The sequence below is a fragment of the Callorhinchus milii genome, unplaced genomic scaffold (assembly GCF_018977255.1).
Source record: "Callorhinchus milii isolate IMCB2004 unplaced genomic scaffold, IMCB_Cmil_1.0 Scaffold17, whole genome shotgun sequence".
NCBI classification, from domain to species: Eukaryota; Metazoa; Chordata; class Chondrichthyes; order Chimaeriformes; family Callorhinchidae; genus Callorhinchus; species Callorhinchus milii.
In genome coordinates this window covers 7,684,993-7,712,969 of record NW_024704758.1, presented here as the reverse complement: position 1 = coordinate 7,712,969, position 27,977 = coordinate 7,684,993, and the positions used below count along the sequence as shown (strand labels likewise).

The 27,977-nt window shown below is 41.0% G+C and overlaps 2 protein-coding genes across 5 annotated transcripts in view; both read left to right on the top strand.

Moving 5' to 3' along the window:
- Nucleotides 1–660: 660 nt before the first annotated feature.
- tmem41b (transmembrane protein 41B) lies at nucleotides 661–8,074 on the top strand. The gene is given in 7 exon segments (NM_001292167.1): nucleotides 661–859; nucleotides 2,587–2,704; nucleotides 3,393–3,521; nucleotides 4,105–4,198; nucleotides 4,677–4,781; nucleotides 5,094–5,232; nucleotides 7,321–8,074. Coding segments are annotated over 7 exon segments (870 nt in total). The 5' UTR covers nucleotides 661–744; the 3' UTR covers nucleotides 7,491–8,074.
- Nucleotides 8,075–17,919: 9,845 nt separating this feature from the next.
- The window catches only part of LOC103175090 (DENN/MADD domain containing 5A), a 67,686-nt gene continuing 57,628 nt past the window's right edge, over nucleotides 17,920–27,977 (top strand). For all 4 annotated transcript variants that reach the window (XM_042341387.1, XM_042341386.1, XM_042341385.1 and 1 more), the window contains exon 1: nucleotides 17,920–18,075. In XM_042341387.1, coding sequence (XP_042197321.1) covers nucleotides 17,979–18,075 — 97 coding nt within the window. In that variant the 5' untranslated portion in view covers nucleotides 17,920–17,978. The remainder of the gene's footprint in view (nucleotides 18,076–27,977) is intronic.

Genomic DNA, 27,977 nt, shown 5'->3' with positions numbered 1-27,977 from the left:
CTATGATGTAAAGGGGGAAATCTGAATCTCATAATACCAGTTTAGTTCAGGAGTGCTTTATTACAACACAAGTCAGGAAATAGTCATTACACTTCAGTGTAAATCCTGTGATGAGCTTTGAGAGTCTTCCAGACCGTGTGATGTCTTTCAGATATTAAAAGGGGTTCTGTCAAATTTCAGGGGAGTCAGGTGGAGTCCTGTAGCTCAGTAGTAAGAGCACTCGCTTTGCAAGCGAGAGACCTGAGTTCAATTCCAGGCAGAGGGCGAAACCTTGGGCAAGTTTCCTTACTCCACACACCTAATAATAATCCCTCCAAAACCAAAAACAATAATAAAGGGTCATTTTCAATCTACGACTGTTTGTGGGACATTGCTGTGCGCAATTGGCTGCCGCGTTCGCCCCCAAATACACAGTCAATTCACTTCGCAGTGTGTTCTGTGAAGCGCTTTGGGACGTCCTCCCGACGTGAAAAGCGCTGTATCAAAATGCAAGGATTATTATTATTATCATTATTATTTCAAAATAGTGAAGAAGTACTGTAATTGCAGAGGAGAGAGTAGAACAGCAGTTCCTCCTCCAGCCGGCTGGGGCGCTGGACCTCCGAGTCACCACTGCCGCGCTGAGCGGACGTCTCTTCTTGCACCCTGTCGTGGCTCCTTGTTTTGCGAGGGGTGAAAGGTCACGCCGCCCGCCCTCCCTCCCGCCCTCCCTCCCGCTGCCTGTGCCCTGACCGGCTGCGGAGAATGGCGAGGAAGCGAAGCGAGGAGGGCCGCGGGGTCTCGGCGCCGCTTCCCAATGACACGGCCCGGCATGAGGTAGCGAGGGACGACGCAAGGGATACGGCAGAGAGCGTCCAAGGTACAAGGGGAGACCGACCGACCGACCGACCGCGCACCCGGTCGGAGAGGCGCTTCCAGTCGCTGGCCGTGGCGCCTCGGGCCGGTGTGTGTCTGTGTGTGTGTGTGGGGGGGGGGGGGGCTGTGTGTGTGGGGGGCTCTGTGTGTGGGGGGGGGCTGTGTCAGTGTGTGTAGGGGGCCTGTGTCTGTGTGGGGGGGTTTGCTGTGTCTCTGTGTGTAGGGGGTCTATGTGTGTGTGTGGGGGGGGGGCTCAGTGTGTGTGGGGGGGGGGCTGTGTCAGTGTGTGTAGGGGGCCTGTGTCTGTGTGGGGGGGGTTGCTGTGTCTCTGTGTGTAGGGGGTCTATGTGTGTGTGTGGGGGGGGGGCGGGGGGTGCTGTGTCAGTGTGTGTGGGGGGGGCTGTGTCAGTGTGTGTAGGGGGGGGGGGGGTTGCTGTGTCTCTGTGTGTAGGGGGTCTATGTGTGTGTGGGGGGGGGGGCGGGGGGGCTGTGTCAGTGTGTGTGGGGGGGGGGGGGCTGTGTCATCACATTCGGTCGCTCACAGGGAGTTCCTGCTTCCTGCCATCCCATCTATTCAGGGCTCAAACACACGCTTGTCAGATGTCAGATGTCAAATGGCCCACTGGTGATTATCTTCCTGGGGTGGGAGGTAAGGGGGATCTCCCCTGGAGCTGAACTGGCTCTTGCCGACCCGCGCCTAATACTTTCCAGAACTAGGCAAGAAGAATGCGTCCTCTGAGGGAGAGAGTCCGCACTCCATCCCAACAGTTTTTCACCCGAAGGAGAGTGGAAATCTGGAATTCTCTCCCTCAAAAGGCTGTGGATGCTGGGTCCGTTTAAATTTTCAAAACTGAGGTGGATAGGTATTTGTTCAGGTTAGGGTTAGGGAAGGGTTTCAGGGACATGGGGCAAGGGTGGGTCATTGGAGTTGAGGAATAGATCAGCCGTGATCTTGTAGAATGTTGGAACACACTCGAGGGGCTGAATGGCCTACACTTGTTCCTATATATAATCGCTGGAATTTCCATGTGTAGGTGGGAACCGTGACATCCTCGGTTTGGTTTGGATGCTCTTAAGGATGGTGATGGGTCAAGACACCCGTCTGCCCCTTATTTGTTGTTGTATTCACAGTACGATTTACATTTATAATAGTAATAATTTCACATCGGATGTCTCAAAACCCCTGAAACAATCCGAACAATTTGGCACAGTAGTCGTGCACCATTTGTGGTATATCCAAAAGCATGCTTTTGCTTTTTTGGGGATTGGATTTTCCTCCAATTTTTCTCTCCTTTCTTGAAGACTCCTTTGCTTGTTGTACTGGTGTACAGTTCCGTCGGAGCCTGATGCCTTCCAGTAACTTGGCCAAGTATTAATTATTCTCATGTGAGCTTTTACTAAATGTTGGGAGGGTATTTGATGGTGGGGGGAGTTGGGGAAGAGAAATCTCAATTGAGACCTTATTATTATTATTATTCAGTGCAGAAACATTCTATCAAAAATCACTAGATAGTGAGCCTGATTTTTTAAAAAATATCTCACACAGTAGCCCTTTGTTGTGAAGTCTGAGATTATTTAGTCCAGTGGTCTTAACTTTTATCCTTTGTATCCTCTTCCTGCACCTGGTCGTGTTTTTGCCCACTGGGCCATTAAGAGAGATTCAGAATTTTTGAGTTATTTGATGGCAATGACTGAATTTTTCCACCAGTGATTCTAGTTCTGTATTTTTAGAGGTAAAGCTACTGGAAGCAGGGTCAGCCCGGAAGTCTCTCCTCATTCTTCTTTGCATTTTCCTGTCTGCTGCTTCGGTTATGTACCTCGTGTACGCAAATTTCCCAGAGCTAAATGAGTAAGTACGATAACCTTTCAAATTCAAAATAAAAACCACAGGTTTAAAAACATTTGTATTTAATATAAAGAATCTTCTTGAAATGTTACGTTCCCTGCAATAATTAACTCTGCACAAGTAAAACGGACTTTGAATGTCAAGATCTGACTGGAAAAGTTAATTATTCTAAATCTCATGACATTAAGAAGCATTGCTATTACTGTAGAGTCATGAGACATTCCACTTTTAATGTGTAGAATATAAAATGCACTGAATTATGAATGATGTTTCTGTGCAATTTGCAACATGTGTTTCAGTTCTACGTAGGTTGTATTTTTAATAATAATAACAATCCTTTCATTTAATCTTGAGTGTTTCAAAACTCTTATGAAATGCAGTGACTTTGTGTCCTTAGGCGAATGCAGCAATTTCTGTACAACAGTGTTCCATGTGAAGTAAATGACCAATTTATTTGGAGGATTATTGGCTTTAACACCAGGAAAAGTTTCCTTCTCCTTTCAAATAGTGCAATGAGATCTGTAACCACAGAATAAACAAATAGTAGCTTGGAGTAAGAAATATTGGTTTATTTATGTAGAAAATATAATCATCATTACCGCAGTAAAGTTAATTTCAAAGTCAATTAGTTATTTGCAAAATTCTTGCATCTTAATGCTTATAATTCTTTTGTTTCCTGAATTTGAATTAGAGAGGAGCGAAAGACAGTTACGATCCCGAAGAACATGGATGATGCCAAAGCATTGGGAAAAGTTCTTTCCAAATATAAGGACACCTACTATGTACAAGTATTAGTGGCATATTTTACTACTTATATCTTGTATCCTCTTATATGTGATTAACACCTGGTTTGAGTAAGGTAGGGTGGGCCATCTACTTTAATCTATTAACTGGCTTCTTGTGGGAAAGCATAGTGTGTTTTTATCCAACTTGATGTCCAATGCAATAGCAGAGGGTTGCAAACACACAGGAACAATCTGTTCTTCAGAGCATTGGTGGAGGAGTGCTGCTTTGAACAACCCGAAGGCCCAAATCTCTTTAGTTTCTGGCCTTAGTGGTGTTGCAAAGGCTGGCGCTGGTCAGTTGACTGTCCTCTTACCAGACAGTTCAGTTTGTGTTGGGGGGAGGGTGGAGGAGAGTCAGTTTGTTTTCAGTAAGTGATCTGTTACGGTGGGAAGTGTGGGGGATGGGGGGAAGGGAAGAAATGGATTGTGAAAAAGATGTTGGGAATGGTTTGAGAATTTTTTTAAAAAAATTGTAATTTCATTAACTTTTTAATCTAGAATCATACTGGCTAATTAATGGACGCTGAAGGATTTGTGAGAAAAGATCTGAGTGTTGCATTAAATCTCTTCCTGTTAAATGCTTTTAATTCAAATGATCCTTAACCTCATTATTTCCAGTTTACAAACCTTTGCTATACCAGGCTCCATATTTCTTAGCATCCTCTCAGGATTCCTGTACCCGTTCCCACTCGCCCTGTTCCTTGTCTGTCTGGTAAGTTGGCTAGAAACTTTGACTAATTTGTAAATTGTCTATAATTAGAAATGTTTTCTTTCTGGGAGGAAAGAATTGGGCATTTATTTCCCCATGTGCCAAGATCAACTCCAGTTCCCTTAAACCAGCCTGCTTTCCTACGTTTGATGCAGAGCAGCAGAGATTCTGCTTGGCAGACAGGATACCCAATGGCTTTCAATTCCACGGAAGGATTAGTCGTAGGAACGCGTGTGAAATGCTCTCGCAGCAACGTTTTCCATTCATACGGCTCTTGTTTTTGCTATTGTGGAATAGGAACTTGGGAGTGGGACTCCTTTCACTGTTTACATGTTGGACAGGGAGGGAAAAATGGGCAACAATACCTGGGATGAAGAAACGGTTAACTACACCAAATTAAAAGTAGCCAAAATTACTGTTAGTGATGTTTTTCCAATATTATATACCCGTGAATGCTGATTTTTTTAGTCTGCCATTACAGTGTTCTGGTCTCGGGGCATCCTTCTGTTATATGCTGTCATATCTAGTTGGTCGACCAATTGTCTACAAATATTTGACAGAGAGAGCAGTGAAATGGTCAGAACAGGTAAGGCTGCAACTATTCTCCACGTTTCTTACACCGGCGACATACTGTGACAAGCAGAATGAATCTTTGTGCAGTTTTTGTTCAGTATGTAAGAAGAAAAAGAGTGCTGAGAAACATATTGAGTGACTACTGTGTTTATTTGTCAGATTTGCTTCACCTCAAATGTCACCCACTGAATACATTGTGTCCTCCCAACGTGAACATTTGTTGTGTAAAAAATAGGATTGGTACAGTACTATCAATGTCTGAATGCAATGCAGTGATTTTAAACATTCATATTGTGCTTGACGTTTTTTTAATTCCATGTTTCAGGTTGACAAGCACAGACAGCATCTTATTAATTATATTATCTTCTTGAGAATAACTCCTTTCCTGCCAAATTGGTTCATTAACATTACCAGTCCTGTAATAAACGTTCCCTTGGGAGTCTTTTTCATTGGCACATTCCTAGGTAAGATACATTTACAGGAATTTACTGTAAAGTAGTGACTGTGTATTTGTAGGGGTGGGTGACAGGGTAAGACTTCGTATTGGTTTCATTATTGCCTGATTCAGAGAAACATTAAAATTGTGTGTTTCTCTTGTGGGATGGAGATGTTACATTGTAAAGATGGAACTAGAAAATATACAAATTTTACTGTATGTCCTTTAAATTTTAATGTATGTTCATTAGTGTAAAGTCAGATGGTTTGTTCTATCTCAATCAACATTATTAACAAAAGTAAACTACAGAAGAAACTTATACATGTTCAAATCTGGTCATTTTTTATTTTAAGATGAAAATCTGTTGGGAGTGAAAAACATACTGTACTTAAAATAGCTCCTCCTGTTGGTGCAAAGATACAACTGATCCTTGTATCTAAAGTTAGCAGTAATAAACAAGAACAATCCTTCCATTTGATATACCACCTTCTCACATTGCCTTAAAGCACTTTACAGGAATTTACTGTAAAGTAGTGGCTGAGTATTTATTGGCAAATGCAGTAGCGAATTTGCGCATAGCAACGTGCCATAAACGTCCATGAAGTGAATGACCAATCTGTTCTTGGTTTAACACCCCCCACCACCACCACCCATCTGACTTGGAGATGAGCATGGCTACCAACAGAGCCAGGCTGACACATTTTAACACTTAGTAACGCTTTCTTCCACTTTTGGGTTCTACTTAGCAGATAGACTCACGCTACAACCTCAAAGAGAAGATGTTGTCTCTTCTCATGGACTGGCCTCCATGGTTTTTGTGTTACTTTTTGAGATATGAACTTGGCACATTCATAGAGATATTTATAATTGTCATTGATTATACTACAAGCAGCTATTTAGTGGTCAGGAGATAAAATGCATTTCATGAGCCATGGAAAATTCAGGATACTTAGGCCAATTGTGCCAATGAGTCTGAGATCAGCTAACTTCGTTCAGGTTTAACCATTGGATCCTCTGAATCTATTTTTATATGAAAACACCAAAACTGCTGTTTAAGTGAAGTGTAGTCAGTTTAAAGCTGAGGATACTTTATGGAACTGGGTTCAAACATCAATTTTCTGTGTTGTGTGTTCTTTTGGGAAGCCTATAAATAGCTGCTTGTAATATAATAGATGACCATTATAAATATTTCTTGGAACGAGTCAAGTGCATTATCTGCAGAGAGAACATATGGTTACTCGCCCCATATCTTGTAAAATGACTAACACCATCTCCTTGGTATTAGCCAATGCCCAGTCGGCATTATCGAGTGCTTTGTGACATCCTCTCAATGTTAAAGGGCTTATATCAATGTAAATTAAATTATATGGTGTTACAAATAGACATCGAATTATCAATCCTATTTTATAACTTAAACAATAACGTGTTCATTTTGGTAAATGAGTTTTGCATTAGGGATGTGAAATATGGTGATTTACATGGGGGTAGGAGGAAGAAAATAAATGAAGAATCCCATTCCCAATCACTCTGTAGTGATTCCTGCTGGACTGTGCAAGAATGTGAAGTGAATAAAGCTCTGCTGCAGTGCGTCCTTGGTTGAATAGGGTAGTGGGCTCAGAGACTCTAAATTTCTAGTCATTGCTTATGAGAGGGTTTGTTCTCATTTGAACCACTAGGTGGCAAGGTCCTTCATAAGTGGAGAATATTATTGCCGCCTCATTTATAATAATAATCCTTGCATTTGATTTAGCGCCTTATCCCACGATCGAGACCCCTCAAAGCGCTTCACAGGATATACTGGTCCTACCTTTATCCAATGTCATCTCCCATGCACTTTGCAGAAGGGCCTACCAGATAGTGCCGGTAACAGCTGCTAACTGTTGGTTTTATTCTTCCCCTACTGAGAATAGCAGAAACCATTGATCAAACCTGATACCTTTTCTGGTTCATCATCACTACAACATTTTATGCATTTGTCTGCTGAGCCATCAGAATAAAATTAAATAAAAACGAACAGGTTCTTAATGTCAAAGTTTAAATTATCTAGCTAATGACTTGAGATAGTTTACCGTGTGATGAAATCCTTAATAATCAGCATTTTTTGCTTTCCTCTCAGGCGTAGCACCTCCATCGTTTGTGGCAATTAAAGCTGGCACAACTCTTTACCAGCTTTCAGCAGCAGGAGAGGCAGTTTCCTGGAATTCGGTCCTTGTTCTCATGATCCTGGCTGTCCTCTCCCTTCTCCCCGTGTTACTTCACAACAAGCTCAAGGAGAAGTTTTCATAACGCCTATCAGTTCTTGCATCCAATACATCTCACCTCAGGTGTCACCTTGAAAGTTACCCTCAGTTGTGTGGAGCCCATTATATATCCACTGAGTTGTAGGGAAAGGCAAACAAACCAGCATCTCAAAGATACATCACTATTTGATTTTTTTTTTTTGCCTCTTAATGATATGTATACTTTTTTAAAAAAACAATCACGTACGTCATGTCTAGGTATCAGTTTTAACCCCTCTTTATTTTCCCCACATAATTGTAACTATTATTATTGCATATTTTGCCACGGTTGTTGTTTTAAAAAGGACTGCCTAATAGTTTTTCTACTCTTTTGTTTGTCGCTCACAGTTGAATGTAGCTGAAGCAGTTTGAACTACTATTGGAATTATAGCAAGTCCTTTTTAGACGTGCTGAGTGCAACATGGTGTTACCTTGGTTGCAGAAAGCTGTCTACACTTTTTTTTGTAAACCCAGGCTTTCTTCATGCTTGCGGTATTGTGTGGTGAAACATTTGCTTAGATTTTAAAATTAATTTATCTTGTATGTGTGTAACAGTATTAAAAACAAATTGCAATAAATGCTACACATTCTTACACATTATTTCGATACATTCTTGTGTTTACCAAGTGGCCATTTAACAAACTAGAATTCTCTTCAGTCAGTTTATTCACTCTGTACATGATCTTAGCTGGAATGGTACAACTTGTCTCAGTGCCATGGAGGGACAATTCAGCCAAGATGCTCTCTCCTGATCACTGTCTTAAAAACTGCTGGGATGTGTTCAGGTGAGGACGGGATTGACCTCAGCTTGTAATGCATCCACGTGTTTCAGTAGCTTGCCTACACCATTGAATAATGCCCACCTATGCTAGGTAATGGAAGGATGATGGACCATCATAGAACCATACTCCAGTATTAATTGGGCATCTTCAGGAGAGGAAGTGGAGGAAGAGATTGGAGAAAAATGGTGCAGACCATCTTTTTTTTAAAAAAGGGAGAATTTAAACAAAATCTTACATTTTTGAGCAGTGGAAAATGTTGATTTGAGAGATTGCAGTCTAATTCTTTGGGGAGTGTGGCTGCTTCACTGTGTTCTTGTGAATCATTGTTGATGTGAAAAATTATTATGGTATTAAGCCCTAACTGTCAAATACAATCTATTTCTGATTGATGCATGAAAGTGATTTAAGAGGAACATTGAGGTCTGTGTCCAAGAACTCTTCTGTCATCCTTCCAGGATTTCTGTCTCTCGTAAGTAGTAGAATGCTACACTGAACAGGATGTCAAAAGTATCTGCCACACTGAGAAAAGACTGATGTGAGGTGACGGAGTGTCTTTTTAATCACTTCAATTATCTGATCTTATTTGATCTTTTACTCTGGCTAATTTAGAAGTGGTACGGTTTAACTTTACTACATTGCATTTGATAACATCTCTGATCTAACATAACTGCACAAAATAGTACTTTTACGGTAAATAAATTGTACTGTGGCTATACCCAAAGTCACTTCTTTTTGTAAAAATCTGCTGATTGGTAATGTTTTTGATCAAAGTGGCCCATGTCCCCTGCAAACCTTTCTAAACGTTAAAGCCAAAATTGGATAATGTTCAATGTGTTTTGAACTCCTAGTTGTATTATCCCTTGGCTGAGCTAGCAAAATGCGACTTATACCATTTAGCCTGAATGAATATTCGTGGGTAATAGTGCCTCCACTATTTGAATGCACTTGAATGGTAGAAATAGGAATGAACCTCCTTTGAACAATTCTACCTTTATCTCCCCTATTAAATTGGGGAGAAGCATAAATGACCCCCTGTTATAATCAGTGAGCTCTAAATAGTCAGTGATCCAACACTTGAAACAAAAGTAGCCTGCTTTATACCTTTAATTAAAAAAACAATTTTGTTTATTTGAATGGGAAACTGTTGTAACTTTAGCTGTCCTCATTTTCTTATCTCCATCAATAAAGCATAGATTTGTATCAAAATTGCTCAAAGCATGAGCATGTGCTAACCAAATAATGTTTTGTGTTGACTACTTGTGTTGTTATAAGTTATGGGTTGGCTGTTTACGGATGAAACATTGCCTTCTTTGCTTTCATTCCATCAATATTCTAGTTGTAAAAAGCAGATAAATGTTCAGACGATAAGTGACTGCCTAGCAGCAAGGCCATAGAGAAGACGTGTATCCCCAGTTTCTGTACCAAACAATTGGGTTTTAAGGTAATTTTTAAAATGATGTATCTGAATAAACAGCTTGTTTCTGTCCCACTGATGCATGAAACTTTTTTTTAAATCAGTGACAACACATGTTTACGTATCAACAGTAAAACAAACATAATCCTGTAGCAACAGAATGCCTTCCCTTGGTAAAGTATAAAATATAAACTGATTTGGAGGTACCCCAATCTCAAGAATATTGGTTTGGCAATTCTTAATATAAATGACTTCTAGCAATGACTTGTTCTGTCTAATAATGTTCATGTCGATATATACATTTTGCTTCTATAAGATGCATAGTAATTTACCTTAAGTTCCAAATTGTCATTATATAGTCATGTGGTGATGGGGGAGGTGGGGCGAGAAGAGGAAATGCAATGGGGATGTGGTCAGAAATGGCCTGATCAGAGATGGCAAGCTCAAAGATGTTGAGTCAGACCTTATATAATGACAAAATGGGGAAATTGATCATGGAGGATGATCTTGGTAATGCCAATGCAGCTGAAGAAAGGGATGCGAGCCACTTTAGGCCACCCTATTCAGCAGTCAGCTCAGAGAGCACTGTTGCCAAAATTGCCATAAATTTCTATGGCCTGCTAGTTGCTCTGATAAATATTGCAGTGATTGCCTTTTCTTGTATTCTTATATGTAGCCTTTATTTTTTTCCCTTAACTGTCAAGCCTAACTACTGCTCAATATGCACAATGTTTGTAATATTCTCTCTGTGTTAGACAGTATGAACTGTTTAATTATGTTCTATTAATAATTTATACTAACATGAGCTAAATCTCAACAAACACATAGGATAAAAGATGAACCCTATTTAGTCAATGGCTGATCATAACACTTGCCAAATGGAAGATGGTTCCACCATCAATTACAGCGATAGTTACAGTGAAGTTATCATGGCAAATGACTTACTCTTATTGTAGGTAAACTTCTAACCTGACAGAGACTCAGTGTTGACATTTTATCTGTCTGTCCATAAACACTTGATAGGTCTAGTAATGTAAGAACACTTTCCCCAGGTTTAAAGAGACAAAGCTCTGTGCCTCTCACTACACACAACTAGACAAAATGAATCATTCACATATGAATCTGGAAGTGTAGGTTTGGTGTCAGTTTGTAACACTTTGAGTCAGAAGGTTGTGTTGTAGTCTGTGGGACACTCCAATACGGTGCTGGGTGTATCTTGTATCCGAGTAAGGTTTGAAGTTAAACCAAAGTCCTCTCTGCCTGTTCAGGTGAATGTTAAAGGTTCTACAGCACTGTACAAAAAGAGAAGGGAGTTCTCTTGGAGATATCAACCTGAAGTAAAGGGCTATATCAAAATCAACGAATAATATTATTTTTTCCCTGGAACATTAAGTCAGCTTCTTCATATTTTACTCAAACGTTTGTTAGGTGTCTTGCTTTTATAAAGAAGCAAGTTTATATATTGTGCTTTTTTTAGAGAAATATATAAAGATATATTTGGGACAATTATTGCGCAAGAGAATGTGGTTTGATTCATTCTCTACCTTCTCCGATTGACTTTCTACCTCAATAGTTGGTATTCATTATTAGATTTCCAGGAAGGATTTTGGTATTTTTTTGGTATGAGCAGATCTGGAAGTGATGGAACCCGATTCAACAAAATTTCTTTTTTGCTAAGAAATTCTGAATGTTACAACTTATCCGCAAGCATGAGCTTCAGGAGCACTGCAATGTAGAATCTGAAAATTCTGCCAGGAACCTTGTGATTAGATGAAGCATTCGTACATTTTATGAGTAATGTCTTTGTGACTATTAGTAGTAAGTTTTGTCTATTTTTGAAGAGCAAAATATAACTGTCTCTTAAATTATACCTCTGACCTGTAATCATGCCATTCCACTGATATTCTAAGAAAAATCTGTCAGACTCCCATTGAAGCTGTTTCATCCTAATAATTGCATGTCTTCGCTGAAACATATATGGTGCACACTATAACTTTGATATTGATATTTAGTTAATTCCAGTGGTGGTTCTGTCAATCAGGCAAGTGAGGCACTGCCTCACCTTAGATATTCGGGATCGCGGGAGCGAGGCAAGCCAGTATTGATGTGGAGCTGTGGGAGTAAGGTGTACCAGCCAGGCTCAGTGGTAGTGCTCTCGTCTCTGAGTCAGAAGGTTGTGGGTTCAAGTCCCACGTTGGGACTTGGAATCACTGGACAAGGAAGAACTGATCAGACAGGGGTCAATTCCTTCACTGCGTCATTCCCAGTCAGCTCTAAAAAGACAAGCATTCCCAGGATTTCTGCTGAGATCTAGGAAGTGCACTCTAGGCTAATGTGCCCAGACAGAATTATAGATGTTAAGTACCCAACGTAAGCAAATAAAATGTAAATCCCAGATCTGTGGTGTCACTGAAGCTGCAATACTCGACCAAAGAACAGTACTTGGCGCTTTTCATTGAACAAGAAATGGTGCTTTAACAAATATTGAAGTGAATTAAAAAAAACACTCAAGACTGGAACCTCAAATCATAAACAGTGCTAAAGATACATTTCGCCCACAAAATACACAGTCAATCCACTTTACAATATATTCTGTGATGCTCTTTGAGATGTCTCGTAGATGTGATAAGGCGCTATATCAAATGCAAGGATTATTATTATTAAAAATGCTCCCACATCTGGAAGAGATAATAAACACTACGTATGATCAAGCCAGTCTCACCGTTATGTATATAAGTTAGAGAGCTTTCCCGAGAGAATCAGTTCACCATCTGTTTGTAGTAAGCTAGAATGTGACATGCTTCACTCTGGGGAAGTACGCTGACCTGCTCTGTCCCTGAGGTTATATAATATTTTGTTGCTTGCCTTTGGGAGGTTTCAGAACCATGTGGTGATTCCGGTTTTACAAAAAGATGTTCAGAGAGGGACAGAAGGCGGCTGATGAAATCCCTGACCTTTCTCTATCATTACTGATCGTGTGCAACCAAAACTGATTGACACGAATAAACAGATTAAATCAATTGACATTTTTATTTAGAAATAGTCAGATAGGCACCAAAATACAGAGCAAATTGCAACTTAAATGCTCACCCAGCAATATGTAATCCTAGCCCTCGCACCTCCACTTGCAGTGCGTAAGGAGTGGGTAAAAGTTTTATTTAGACATTTATATTCTTCAAATTCAGGAATTTCTCTAATTTCTATATCACTTTCTGGTTGAATTAGTGACACATCATGTAGAGGAATGATTACTCTCACGACCCTTTTGTACAGTCAACATTTTGCTGCTCACTAATTATTAAAACCTATTAATATTAACAACTACTTGGTTATTGTAAGTCTCATGAAATCCGTTACACATTAGCTTACGGTAAAAGTATTATTTGACAAATTATTACATTTGTAATATTCTTAGTATGTATTCTACCTCTCTGCTTGGTGAGAGTGTCATCTCCAGTGAGCTTGCTGTTGATTAGTTTGTTTATCATTAAACAAATTAAATTAAAATTAGCATTTCACCTACAAATACAAAGTCAATCCACTTCAAAATATATTAAATCAAGTGCTTTGAGACATCTCAATAATGTGATAAGGTGCTGTATCAAATGCAAGGATTATTATTGTTGACTAGATTTTTTTTCCGTTCCCAGAAGTTGCTGATTATTAATACCAGAGTACCATGGATAGAACTGTACTTGGGTAAATCTCCAAAGTTAACACTTTGCAAAAGTTGACCATTAAATATACCAGATGTGGTATTGACCCAAACAAATCAGGAAGGTCCTGTCTTCAAATCTTATTGCGTTATTATAATAATAATCCTTGTATTTGATATAGTGCTTTTTACGTCTTCCAGACTTCTCAAAGCGCTTCACAGGATATACTGTAGAGTGAATGGACCGTATATTTGTAGGTGAAACACGGCAGCCAATTGCAAACAGCAGTGTCCCACAAATAGTCGTGGATTGAGTAACCAAATTATTATTGTTTTCTTTCTTGAGGGATTATTATCAGGCGTGTGGAGTAATGAAACTTGCCCAAGGTTTTGCCCTGCCGGGAATCGAACCCCGGTCTCTCGCTTGCGAGGCGAGTGCTCTAATCACTGAGCTGCAGGACTCCACAAAGTTAGCTAATTACTGCAGTGCTGTGCTATTGGGTGCTACAATTAACTTCTCTGCCTCTGGGTATCACAGAGAGAAAGTCTGCCTGATCTCCTACTGTTATCGCTAACCAATGACTCCTACCAGAAAGTTTGTGAGTGTGGATGTTGGGTGAGGTTGAACAATCCATTGATCATTTGCTGTTCATTGATCTGGATATCATTACCAATAAGTCACTTTCCTCATCATGGGTTATTTATTCTCTTTTGACTATCTAAAAGGATGAGCATAATATTATGAAAACGAGAATGTAGAAAATGGGTCGGGTTCTAGTCTCTGAATACTGCTGTTGAATAAATATATGAACATTAATTGTGCTTTCTCAGTGGTAAATCTGACTGAAGTAGAAATTTGCTAAAAATACATTTACAGTACTTTGTAAACTGATCAACTGAATTCATCCCTAGTAGCAATTTGGATCTAGTTCTATCTCCACGCCTGAATAACAACAACAATTTGTTTAGTGCCCTGCAAGTAGAATAACATCTCAGAGAGCTGAGTAAGAATTAGTTAGGTTAAGTTGGCAGCCCAGTTGAAGTTTGTTACAAAGGTAATGTTCCTCGTCTCAGAAGATCTTTTGGTGCATCTCCTGACAGATTAGAAATGCTATGTTCTTAACGCCCTCCCCTGCAGCACAGTACAGCGCTGTCAATTTGTAGAAGTCTTTACACAGCAGAAAATGAGGGAGACATTGATCAGATAAATGTTTGGCTATATCAGGCAGACAGCACAAAACACAGCAGTCAAGTGTGTGAAATCCCTTTTTATTGGTCAGGGAGGCCAGGCTGGAGGGCAATGAAAAACTGAAAGAAGCAATCAAGTGCATGAGGGAATAGGATCACAAGAAGCACAACACACATAGGTTCAACATTTTGGGATACACTTTTTTAAAAATTATTAATGTGATATGAAAGACTAGAGAACAAAGGAAGTAATTGCAGTAATTCAGAACCATGTCACGATATGACCGAGTTCAGTGTTGCTTAATTGTAGGACTTCTTGAACTTTTCAAGAAACTAAGTATTATTATTGATAGGCAGACAAATTGGGAAGCTATCTGCAGCACTGTTTCGTTGACAGACGATTGAAAATGGGATTATAACAGAACAGAAAAAAACCAATACATTTACCAATAAAAGCAGAAGTCACTGGGAACACTCGCAGGTCAGGTGGTATTTATGGAGAGAGGAAAATGAGTTAACATTTTAGGTCGTTCGTTAGAGCTTTCATACAATTGCCATTTGGCTGAGAGACTGGAGGGTAGCCAGCACCCTTGGAACGTGAACCTACATCCTGACCCAAGAATGAGAGTACTGAACTAGGCTGATATACCTATAATAATAGTAATAATAATAAGCCTTTCTTTTGATATAGTGCCTTATCACGTCAATTGAGATATCTCAAAGCTTTTCCCAGAATATACTGTAAAGTGAATTGACTGTATATTTTGTGGGAGAAACTGAGGAAAGGGGTAGTAAGATAGTGGAGAGAGGTATGGAGAACAACAAAGGCAAAGGTAATACATAAGGATCTTTCGGCACAAATATTGAAGGGGGAAAGACGAGGAAGAGAATCGTGGAAAGAATCCTTAAAAGGGAAGAAAGGGTAGCAGCAATAAAGTGTTACATTGTGCAGACAGCTTTCGGAGGGGAGGGGAGGGAAAACAAAAATGTCAGAAAACTACATTCAGCTGAGTCAACATTCCAAAAAGCCCCTGTATAGATGAAGGAGGAAAGGACACATTTTTGAAAGTTTTATATTCTATAGATTTTTGGTGGTAGATCACAATAATAATCCTTGCATTTGATATTGGGACTTTTCACATTATCGAAACATCTCAATGCACAATTTTCTGTAAAGTGCAGTAACAGCGTGATTTTAGTAGCCAATTTGCACTCAGCAATGTCTCCTAAACAGCTGTGCCAATGTTTAACCTTGGGATTGTTGGCCAGGATACAGGAATAAACTCTCTGCTCTTTTTGAATAGTGCCATGGGATCTTTAATTTCCACCTGAACAGGCAGAGGGGACCTCAGTTTAACGTCTTATCCAAACGTTATTCTGACAACGCAATGCTTCCCCAGTGTGGAGTGTAGCTTAGACTACAGGCTCAAAGTCTAGATGTGGAACTATGTTATTAACAGTAGTAGTGTCAATATTGGTAGGTTAATTTCCACAGCTTTAATAAGCTCTGAGATGCTACCCCGCGTGAAAGGCAACCTATAAATATAATCGTAATGGATCAGATTCCGGTCTCAATATATAGTAGACGGTGATTTACATTTTTCGAGTTGACAAATAAACTTCTTATAAAGGCAAACCAGAAAAAAAAAGCTCAGTGGTGACTCATGTACAGTGTGCCACTTCATTGAAACTGTTCCCTCACGCTCTTTGTTCTTCAGTTCAAGGCGTTAAAACAGTACAGCAGCAGCGAAGTATCTCAATAAAGAACACAAACAGTAGTTGTATCAATACAGCTTATAAAAAAAATAAAAGCAGCCAATAATTTATGTTCAATTTGTATTAAATTATTCCCAAATTATAGTTCCTTACCCCCCCACCCACCCACCCACCCCAAACGAGCTACACAGACAGGATTGCAGTGTTGGGGAATTGCAACCGAGTCTGGAGAATGGGAGCTTCAGGTTTTTTTCATTATATATATATATATATATAAAAATAAACGGATGTTGTTCCCTTTTTGATCTGCAGTGCAATGATGTCATGATTGGCAGCCAAACCGCCTGCCTGACTGGACTGTACGTGAGCACATTCAATTCTGCAAACTTCCCATCTGCAGCAATATATTTCTATACATCTACATATATATACATTATTTTTTTTTAAAAAAAGGGGATACAAATAAAAATGTGCAGAATGTGTGTGTGAGTGTGTGTGGAGGAGAAACACTTTCCAGGACTATCTTTATATTATTGTCACATTGATTTTATCATCATCATCATCATCATTATTATTATTTTTATTTCGATGATAAAAATTTAAAAAAAATAGTAAACATATCACTGAACCTGAGAGAGAGGGGAAGGGGGGGAGGAGAGGGGAAGGGGGAGGAGAGGGGAAGGAGAGGGGAAGGGGGAGGAGAGGGGGAGGAGAGGGGAAGGGGGGAAGGAGAGGGGAAAGGGGGAGGAGAGGGGAAGGGGGGAGGAAAGGGGAAGGGGGGAAGGAGAGGGGAAGGGGGGAAGGAGAAGGGAAAAGGGGGAGGAGAGGGAAAGGGGAAGGGGGGAGGAGAGGGGAAGAGGGGAAGGAGAGGGGGAGGAGAGGGGAAGGGGGGAGGAAAGGGGAAGGGGGGAGGAGAGGGAAAGGGGAAGGGGGAGGAGAGGGGAAGAGGGGGAGGAGAGGGGAAGGGGGAGGAAAGGGGAAGGGGGAGGAGAGGGGAAGGAGAGGGGAAAGGGGGAGGAGAGGGGAAGGGGGGAGGAGAGGGGAAGAGGGGAGGAGAGGGGAAGGGAAGAGGAGAGGAGAAGGGGAGAGGAGAGGGGATGGGGTTTGCATTCTTGTGGCGAGGTGCAGACTGGCAGCTGAAGGCAGTGGCAGGAGATGACTGTTCAAAGCGGTGGCAGTAGCAGCGAATGTATTTTTTTTAAAAAAAGCAGCAAATAGCAGGAGAGGGGAGAGAGGGAGGGGAGAGGGGGACCCGGCATGCAGCACACACACACACACCACACACACTGCTGTGAGGGGAGATGCAGCGAGTGGGAAGGGCTGAGAGTCTGAGCTAGAAACACACACACAGAGAGAGAGAGAGAGAGGGGCACAGGGCTGGGGAGAGGGAGGAAAGGAAAAGGCATCTTCTCCCCCCCCCCCCACCTCCCCATCCCCACTCCCTCCACTCCCCTCCACTCCACTCCCCTCCCTCCACTCCCTCCCCTCCCTCCACTCCCCTCCACTCCACTCCCTCCACTCCCTCCACTCCACTCCCTCCACTCCCTCCACTCCCCTCCACTCCCTCCACTCCACTCCCTCCACTCCACTCCCTCCACTCCCCTCCACTCCACTCCCCTCCCTCCACTCCCTCCACTCCACTCCACTCCCTCCACTCCCCTCCCTCCACTCCACTCCCTCCACTCCCTCCACTCCACTCCACTCCCCTCCACTCCACTCCCTCCCACTGCAAACCTGACCATGACCGCCAACAACACCGCCGGCTGCCGCTTCGCTGATTACTTTGTGCTGAGCGGACTGGACGTCGAGACGGGTTTGGAGCCGGACGAGCTGTCGGGTAAGTGTTTCCCCCCCTCCTCACCCCCCACTCCCACTCCCCCACTCACTCCCCACTCACTCCCCCTCCCCACCACCACTCTCCTGCGATTGGAGACCCAGACCCAGACCGGACGCAAACTTCGACCCCTGTAAATAAATAAATCACCATCACCACCACTACCCTCACCCCCACCCCCCACCCCCCCCCAAAAAAATAATAATAATAATAATAATAAAGCCCCTAAAGGGCAACGGTTTACACTCTGTGCACAGAAACTCCCACCACTTCCAGCGGCGCCTCCTCCAGGAACAGGGCATGTGGTGGTGGTGGTGTTGTTGTTGTTGGTGTTGTTGTTGTTGGTGGTGTTGTTGTTGTTGTTGTTGGTGGTGTTGTGTGTGTTGTTGTGTGTGTTGTTGTGTGTTGTTGTGTGTTATTGTGTGTTGCTGTGTGTGTTATTGTGTGTGTTGTGTGTTATTGTATGTGTTGTGTGTTGTGTGTGTTGTTGTTGTGTGTGTTATTGTGTGTGTTGTGTGTTATTGTGTGTTGTGTTGTGTGTTGTGTGTTATTGTGTGTGTTGTGTGTGTTGTTGTGTGTGTTATTGTGTGTTCTGTGTTATTGTGTGTTGTGTTGTGTGTTATTGTGTGTTGTTGTGTGTGTTGTTGTTGTGTGTGTTATTGTGTGTTGTGTGTTATTGTGTGTTGTGTTGTGTGTTATTGTGTGTTATTGTGTGTGTTGTGTGTGTTGTTGTTGTGTGTGTTATTGTGTGTTGTGTGTTATTGTGTGTTGTGTTGTGTGTTATTGTGTGTTATTGTGTGTTGTTGTGTGTGTTGTGTGTTGTTGTGTGTTATTGTGTGTTGTTGTTGCTGTGTTATTGTGTGTGTTGTGTTGTTTGCAGGAAGTGATGCCTTTTGAACACACACACACACACACACACACAGAGCCCTGGTTTGACAGGTCACTCACTCACTCACTCACTCACTCCTCTCTTTATTTCTCTCGCAGTAACATCAGCAAATGTTCAATGTTTACAATCTGGAACCTCCCTGAGAGCCCGTGAGCTGTTACTGTGTAACACCGACCCTCTCTATACACACACACACACATATATACACTGTATCACAAAGACAGTTTCTCTGCATGAGGGTCACTCGTTACAAAGTCTCTGTGTGTGTGTGTGTGTGTGTGTGTTTTTGTTTTCATCCCCAAAAGAAACAGCACTCAGTCTTGTCTGGTGGTTGCTATTTGCCAGAGTTTTCTCTGGTGAGTCGGATCGTGAACCGATTTACTTAAGACCGAGTTTAAAGCCATGACCTGGTTCGAAGGGTTTACTATCTGTTGAGTTAAATCCACTGAGACCCTCCCCTCCTCCCCCCCTCCCCCCCCCCCATCCACAGTTGCTTGAAGTGAATTGATATGTGTGTGTCTCTGTGCTGCACTGAAGCCAAACTGGTGACTGCGTCTCTATCATAACTCACAGGTTCCAGTCGTTATAGAGCAAATACAGTATTGCTGAATCCCACCCCGGTCCTGTGTTGCATTGCTGGTGTGTTTGTGCACTGTTGGTTCCCCTGATCGCATGCAACGTGACACATGGGGGATGTCATGGACTGTACTGTGTTCATTTTTTTTTTGTTCGCTTTGGGACGGTTTCTGTTTTAAAATCGACACCGTCACTCCTGTTCTGTTTCAGTGATAAAGCAGTTAAGAGGTCAAAGCACATTTTTTTAAAAAAAAAACAAAACAAAAATGAATGCACTGTTGCACCCAGTTCTCCATCTCCTGTCTCCAGAAATGTCTGCAAAAAATTCTCTCCCCCCCCCCCCCCAGACGTTTTATAAGACTGTGTAAGTTTTAATGACTTAATCCAAGTGTTATTTCCATGCTCATTGTTTGTGTAAGTGTGTTTTTCGATATAACGTTACTATCACTATTTCCTCCTTTTGTACCCTGAAGGTTTAAATCCTGCAATGTTTTTTTTTGCAAACTGTGGATGAGTTTGCACTCACCTGGTCAAATCCAAAAGGCTTTATTAATACGTGAATCCAGCGAAACAGTTGCTTTCCTGCTTTCACTGCACATGTCACATTGTTTACTAAAGTGAAGATATCTAGTGGTGGTGGTGGTGGTGGGGTGGGGGGGGGGGAGGTTTAGCAATTTCTAGCTGATGAATTTGCAACATTAAAATATAATATATATTTTTTTTGGGGAGGGAGGGAGGAGGTGTTTAGTTTGCATTGCTCTTGAGCAATGCATTGCAGCATTGTAAACAATAGAGATCTTTGGAGGAGGAGGGGATGGTGGGGGTGGGGGGGGGGGGGGGGGTGGTGGTGGTAGTTGATGTTAAAAAAAAATCTTGAATTGCCTGCATTCAGACTGTCTCCTGGGGTCTTTATACATCCATCAGCTGTGCTCAAGCGAGGCTCCAATAAGGATGATGTCATTGCAACTGAAGCTCTCTGTACAGGAAAACTGCAATTGCTGCTGCTGCAAGCTGCCGAGCCATTACAGTCATTGCAGACCAATTAGGAATATCACCGGAATTACACATACCAGTGCCCCGAACAATACAGCATTATTTTCTTAAATGCGGCACTCATCCGCTCTCGATTTGAACCGGTTCAAATTGGACTTTTTCAACAAAAAAAACCCGATTGCATGAATTGCATTAGTTTTTTTTTAAACCGGTGATGTGTACTGTTTCTGGTTTATTTGGGTAATGTTACGAATGCTCGGTATATATAAATGCACTCTCGGTACATAGTGAATGACCAGACTGCTCCTTTTATAATGCGCTGACAGGTGATTTTATAAGATGAGTTCGGACTGTTTCTCTTGTCAGAATACTGTATTAACACGTGCTTTAATAATAATTCAGCTGCAGCCACAATGGTCACCGTTCTAGTTATCTGGTGACCAATGTTAGCTATAATTCTGCAGTGACATTCTTAATGATTTATAAGTGTAGCAAAATGGCAAGCAATCATTTTGGGATTCCTCCCCATTCACCCACTCGCCCATAGGTACTGACTTACAGTAAGGTATGGGATTCTTAGGCTCTTGTATCTCGCCCAACAAACCTTTCTTTATCAGTAAGCACAAATAAAGTGGGCCTTCTGTAGTTTGAGAAGAAAAAAGAGGACGAAACAGAAACAATGGTTGACTGCAGTGTTGTCAGGCCAAGGTATTCTGTCTGTTAAGACTATTTTCTTGCTGGGCTGCAAAGACATATGGGTGAGGACAGGGTGAGATGTGGGAGGTGGGGAGGAGGCATCCTAGAGTAATTCTTGTTTCTCCACCACCCCCTTCAAAATCTAAACACCCTGCCAACATTCATTGTCTACATTCACAATTGAACAATGGGAATTTTGGCAAATATCCTAACACGGGTTTAATATTTGACCTTTCACAAGAGAAGGGAACAAAATAACCATGAGACAGTACAGTATTTGCTGCAATAGACAATAGGACAACCATGGCAGGAATGAAGAATGCAGTTTTGTTAGTAGAGAGCCAGTAGAGTAGCCTGTGTTTCATTCCTCCAAGTAAGGTGGAATTGGATCTTGGGTTAATTGTATTAAAATCTTTGTACTAAAAATGAATGCTCTGATAAACAATGACTTGACATTAGTTCTAAGTGGCTGAATTTCCCTCTTCTTTTTAATTAACCTTAACTCCTTAGGCATTTAGATAATGAGGATTAAAACATTGCAGATGAAATTTGGATCTCACTTTAAATGCTCTGGTGGGAGTAACCCTATTAAGTGGGTTAACGGAAGGGTCAAGAGCAAGTCTGCTTTGTTTCAAATCTTTTTCTTATGAAATTAGATTTTCAGGTGACTAATGCTGTCACCAATATCGTTCAGGAGCCCACAGGTATGTCTGCAGGCAAACTCCATAATGTTCGGGTGAGTTATGTGTAGGCCAGTGCGTTTAAAACTCAATCCACGACTGTTTGTGGGACACTGCCTGCTATGTGCAATTGGCTGCCGTGTTTCACCCACAAAATACACAATCAAATCACTTTACAGTGTATTCTGTGAAACGCTTTGAGATGCTTCGACGACTTGATAAGGCGCTATGTCAAATGCAAAGATTATGATATAGCTGGTCTGGAAGGGTGGACAGAGCCTGCAATCAGCCAGAAACAATACTGTCTGTGCTTGAACAGTTTTAAATTCAGATACTCTGAACCCTTCAGCAGCAATGTTGCCATGTGTTTCTTTTTGTCCTATCCAATTAATCCTCATCTTGAAAGCGTTTTGACTCTTTTTCCTATACAGTTGATATGATGGGCTGAAAGGCCTTCTTCAGTGCTGTACATATCTAAGCTGTTATTCGCTGGAGATGTGAAGGTGTGTTTTGGCTACTTTGCGGAACATCACACTCTACCCCACTTTTGTCCTCAACTCATGTCAATACATCCGCCTCTACCAACTTACAACATTACTGCCAAAATAGAGCTTGCTGTGGATCTCAGCACTGCAAAGTGATTTCTGCAAATGTTAGAGTTTCATATCTCGCTTTCCTTTTGCTTCTCCCTCTCCTAACCATTAAGGACATTACTTAAGGAGATCACCTGCTGACTTCTTAATGCAACTTGTCAATTCCAAGTGTGCAAAATAATGCTTATTAGATAACTCCCCTTCCAGTTGCTCACTTCTTCTTCACTTTCTCCCTCCCTCCAATGAGGAAGCATTTTGCTTATGTTCTGTCCTTTTGCTATTGAAGTTAGTATTTCGTATTTCTTGAGGTGTTAGAAACATGGGATATGCTAGACAAATAAAGACCAAGGTTCACCCAGTTCACTTTCCACCATTGTGGCAGTCGCATGCAGTGTCATGTCCTGAACTACTCGTATGCTGTATCCCCAAATATTATTTCCTAAAAGAAATCTATCTAATTTCCATTTGAAAGAATCGACACTTTCTTGTCAACTTGTGTTGCCGGGGGATATCAACTGTTTTATAAAAACAATTAATGTTTTTATAAAGCCTTGATACAGGAGGAAAACAACAAGCTACTGAATTTTAGTTTACCATAGGTGATGTTGATGAGCAGTAAGTAGATATATCCTATGGCTAATAATAGTAATCCTTGCATTTGATACATCGCCTTTTCATGTCTTTGAGACATCTCAAAGCATTTCCCAAAGTTCACTGTAAAGTGAATTGACTGTACTTTTTTGTGGGCGAATCACAATCAGAAAACCGAGACACCCTTGAATCTACAAGCAGAAGTGCACATGTTGGAAAGATGCCTCCAACACAGATGTTCCAAACACAGATGACTTGGTTAAGGAGGAACAAGTCTGATAATGAACAGCACCAATAGTCTGTGTTTCACATCTAGGTGTTTGAAAATCAACAAATTCTTGATAACGTTCTCTGTATTTGATATCGCATCTTATCATGTTGTCGAGACATCTCAAAAGGGCTTGACAAGATTTACCTGTTAAATGTTTGTAGACGAACACAAAAGTTAATTTCTGCACAGCAATATCCAACGTGAAGTGAATGACTAATTTTATCTGGAATATTGTTGGCCAGGACTTCGAGAGAAACTGCCTTCTTTTTTCGAATAGTGCCATGGGATCTTTACCATCCACCTGTACAGGCATTCAGCACCTCGGTTTAACGTCTCAACTGAAGAACCTCAGGCTGGACTGTGTGAGCACAAAGTCACAATATGGCTCGGAGATGAAGGGGCTACCAAGCGAATGCTAAAAGAACAGCCAATTGCGCACAGCAGTGTCGAACAAATAGTCGTGGATTGAGTGACCAAATGATTATTTTGGAGGGATTATCCCCAGAAAGTGATCTGCCAATTGACTTAACAACCAGGTTTCTATTTACTGCTAGGTGAACAGAGGTGTGTATATGGAGCAAGTAAACCTGAACCAAAGAGAACGGAAGGGAACAGCTTTAGTTTATATTGAATTAGCAATCTCAGTTAGAGCTCTGCAATTGATATTGGTACAGATGGGATACAAAAAAACAGTGTTCACGCTTTCAATTTGCTCCCCAATAACCATTACTGGAAAGTGCATGCGTGGTTATGGCAGGCAAGGACAGGATTAGGCTCAGCTTGGATGCTCCTCGTGCAGTGGAATAGCCTGTCCCACACTCACTATCTAAGAGCTACAGTATGGATTTACTTTTGAAAAAAAGGTATTGGAGAGCAACTGGTCCAAGTGAAACTATACACAGCCTGATCCTATGCCAATAGCAGATAAGGTGGGGTGGGTAGGGGAAATGCATTTAATAAACCATTAAGCTGTGTCAGTCCACAAAACTATTATACTTCTAGTCTGTAATCTGTCTGGGTGAGGGGATTTTGAAAAATTACTCATGTATTCCAGCGGAATTTAGATCTCGCTGTTTTAAATAACTCAGCGTTGATTGCATGAGAAAGTACAAATGCTACATCAGTTTGTACAGGAAATGCAGTGATCTGGTTAACAAGATAGCTTAGCTGTGATCAAATCCAGTAAAGTGTGTGCTGGGCATAGCTTAGCACTCTACCAGTGAATTTAGGTCAGGTCTACTGGCTCAAATTTAACCATTTCTTCTCAGACTTACTGCTTCAGAACAGGGTCTGTTTGACAAAGCTTAGTGGAATTCAATAATAATAATCCTTGCAAATAATCTCTTAAAAAATATTAATTTGGTCATTCAATCCAAGACTGTTTGCGGGACACTGCTGTGCGCAATTAACTGTTGTGTTTCGCTCACAAAATACATAAGTCAATCCACTTTTACAATATGTTATGTGAAGCGCTTTGAGACGTCTCAATAACATGATAAGGAGCTACTAGCAAATGCAAGGATTATTATTATTAGATATAGCGCCTTATCAGATCTTTGAGATGTCTCAAAGCGCTTCACAGAATATATTGTAAAATGTAGTGACTGTGTATCTTGTGGGCAAAACTTAATTTAACCTAGAATGTCGGATGTGCCAGATCTTTTGCATGGCTTTTGCTCCTGGTGGCTTGACTGAGATCGGAAACTTGCTGGGTGATGGAAATTAAAAGTGAGATTTTCCTTTTTGAGGGCGTAACACCAGAGCACAAATGAGTTAAGATACCAGCCACACTGTTCCCACTTGGCTTAGAGATTGCATTACCAGAACCAAAACATTACGCAATAGTTGGCAGGTGGGGACTGATTATGGATTATATAACTTATTGAAATTCAACAAAAGACTACTGATGATTTTGTATGTATGTCTGGGAGTGGTGTTTACAGTTAATATCAGATTGTCAGAAGCAGGATTAGAAATCGATCATCCAATAAAAAGAACAGTTGTATGAATTATTTCCTCTTCCCTGGAAAAACAAGGTAGGAAGCATAGTTTGGTATTGTCTCTAACCCTTTGATTTGATTTCCTGACTGCCCTTTCCAAATTTGCACTATGGACCTCTTCTCAATGTTTTTTAAAAAAGGTTCAGTTGAGAAAATGTCATTCATCCACCACAGCTGCAGTGCATTAAGTTTTCCATCATGGCATCTGATAACAATTCAAATGTAAAACTGCAGAAAAACATATTCAGAAGTAATCACAAATCTGTCTGCTGCTGCTGCTGCATTAGACTTGCTTATGGCTGGGAGCTTGCTTGCCAAAGGAGGCATATTGTGTTATAAAATGGGCAACGATTTGATCTTGAATCAGATATCCCATTCCCTCGGTCTGCAGAAGATAGTGAAACGTCACCAAATCGGAGTGAATGGATCTGGCTTCGCTTCACCCACAAAATATAGTCAATTCACTTGACAGTAGATTCTGTGAAGCGCTTTGGGATGTCTCGACGACATGTTAAGGCCCTATAGCAAATGCAAGGATTAGTATTATTGTGTGCTCATGTCATAATGTCTTGGGAACTTTCCCCTCCACCCCGAAGTGGAAGGCACTATATAAATGTAATTTGTTGTTACCATTGCTTCAACACCATGATGACACCAAGATGTTTGCACATATAGAATTTTTTTGTGTAACCTTTGCTGGTCAGGTTTGCCAAAGTACACCCTGGAAAGCTGTCTGGAACAACGTACTCTGCTTTTTGTGTCACCTTCTGGAACTTTGGAAGAGCAAATAAAACAGGCATCATATGTCTTGTTGACTGAGCTCACACGCCTTCGGGTGAAGGTTTAATTGGATCCATGAGAAGGGTTTCCAAGGCGAGAAATGCTTTTTTCTAATATAGCCAAACTGTATCTGTGCTGCTGTTTATTCATTTATTGAATAAAATTAATAATAAGATTAATGACAAGTCAAGTCTACTATTTGACAAGATGTTGAAATGCAAATGCGGCTCAGTTAATTTATTAAAACTGATCAATAGCAAACAGTCTACCGATTAGTGCACTCATCGAGCTGTGAAATGGACAATTTCATCTCTTTAACTGCATAAATATTCAACAGTGTTACACCTGAAACAGAATGTACCAACTTTGGGACTGCACTAATTCTAAATTGTGGAAATACACTTATTTCTCACTGAAGATTTGTGACCAATCATTGGGATGGATATGCTTTTCCAATTCGTGCCATTTTATTATAGATGTTATGTAAACTGCGTGGATTAATATATTAGGAGGTAAATTCACCAAACTTTGCACTGCATCTCCAGACACGTTTCAATCTCTGGTCTCAGCAGCAACAGGACAGCACTCCAATGTACTGCATCCCAAAACATTCTATCAGCCAAGCTTTCAACATTTACATTCTCCTTTTAAGGGTTGAACATTTAAGTTGTGCCAGGAAATGTACCTTAAGGTGTTCAGAGAATTGGCTCCTTTTCGTAATACACTATGCAGATACTATATTTATGACTCAGTAATTAATGAGTCAACCATGCATATTCCTGGAAAAGAGTTCTAGCTTGCAAACTGATGACTAAATTTAGAAAGCAAACTAGTGCAGCCTTTATTTTGCTCTTTCTTTTTCCCTCTGGTAACTCTGGGCTGCAGAGGAGCAATCTTGACTCACAGAGTCAAAGCCTGTATATATGATGCCAACCCAGACCATGTATTAGATGGTGTTCAGTACTCATAGTACTCGGTAGTGGTTGCATTTAGCTTTGAATGGAGTTTTGAATCATGCCCTCCCCTCCCAATGTTACCACACACACACACAGTGATAATCCCAATTAACTCACACGAAGAGAGCTGAGTGCAACTGAGGCAGAATGATAGAAGGGAGAAACTGGATTTTATTTTATAAGGTTGACAAATTGGAGATGAGAGGGATTAAAGACGCATGTTAAAATAGTGTTACCAGGGCTACAACTTTTAGATTTCAAGACCACAAAGGAAAGATTCTTTAACGGGAAAACAAAGGACTTTGTTGATAGAGCGGAGAGGAGGCAGATGTTGGCGCAATCTAACACATGCAGGAACGAGAAAGCTTCCTCTCTGCAATATCAATAGACAACTGTAAAAATGCTAGAACTCGGAACGATCTGTTCAGCATAAATCATGTGTTGTCAGATTGCTGTTTGAGTATGACTTGTGGAAGCACTCCTTTACTCAATGTGTTCTGGTAAATTTATGACGACTAATCTGGGATTAATGATAATGGGAAGAACTGTGCTCTATGTATAATATTCTGGGTAATGAGATTTTTTTTTGAGTCTTCTATTTCTCTTCCCACTGGCAAAAACATTCAGAGCTGTATGTTCAGCAGTTAATTTGTTTTTGTTTTGTAAAAATGCTCGCATTTTCGTTTTAACCCAACAATGCATTGGAGCAAAATATTTATGTAAATGTCTTCTTTTTTAAAAGTAAACCATTCTACATAATTCTTGTGTGTCCCCTTCCTGTTGTTATTCAAAGAAACCTACGCGTTAGGCTTTCAATATTTTATTTCACTCCCCATCTCTCCTGAAGAAATTAACATTTGTTGTAGTATAGTACAACAGA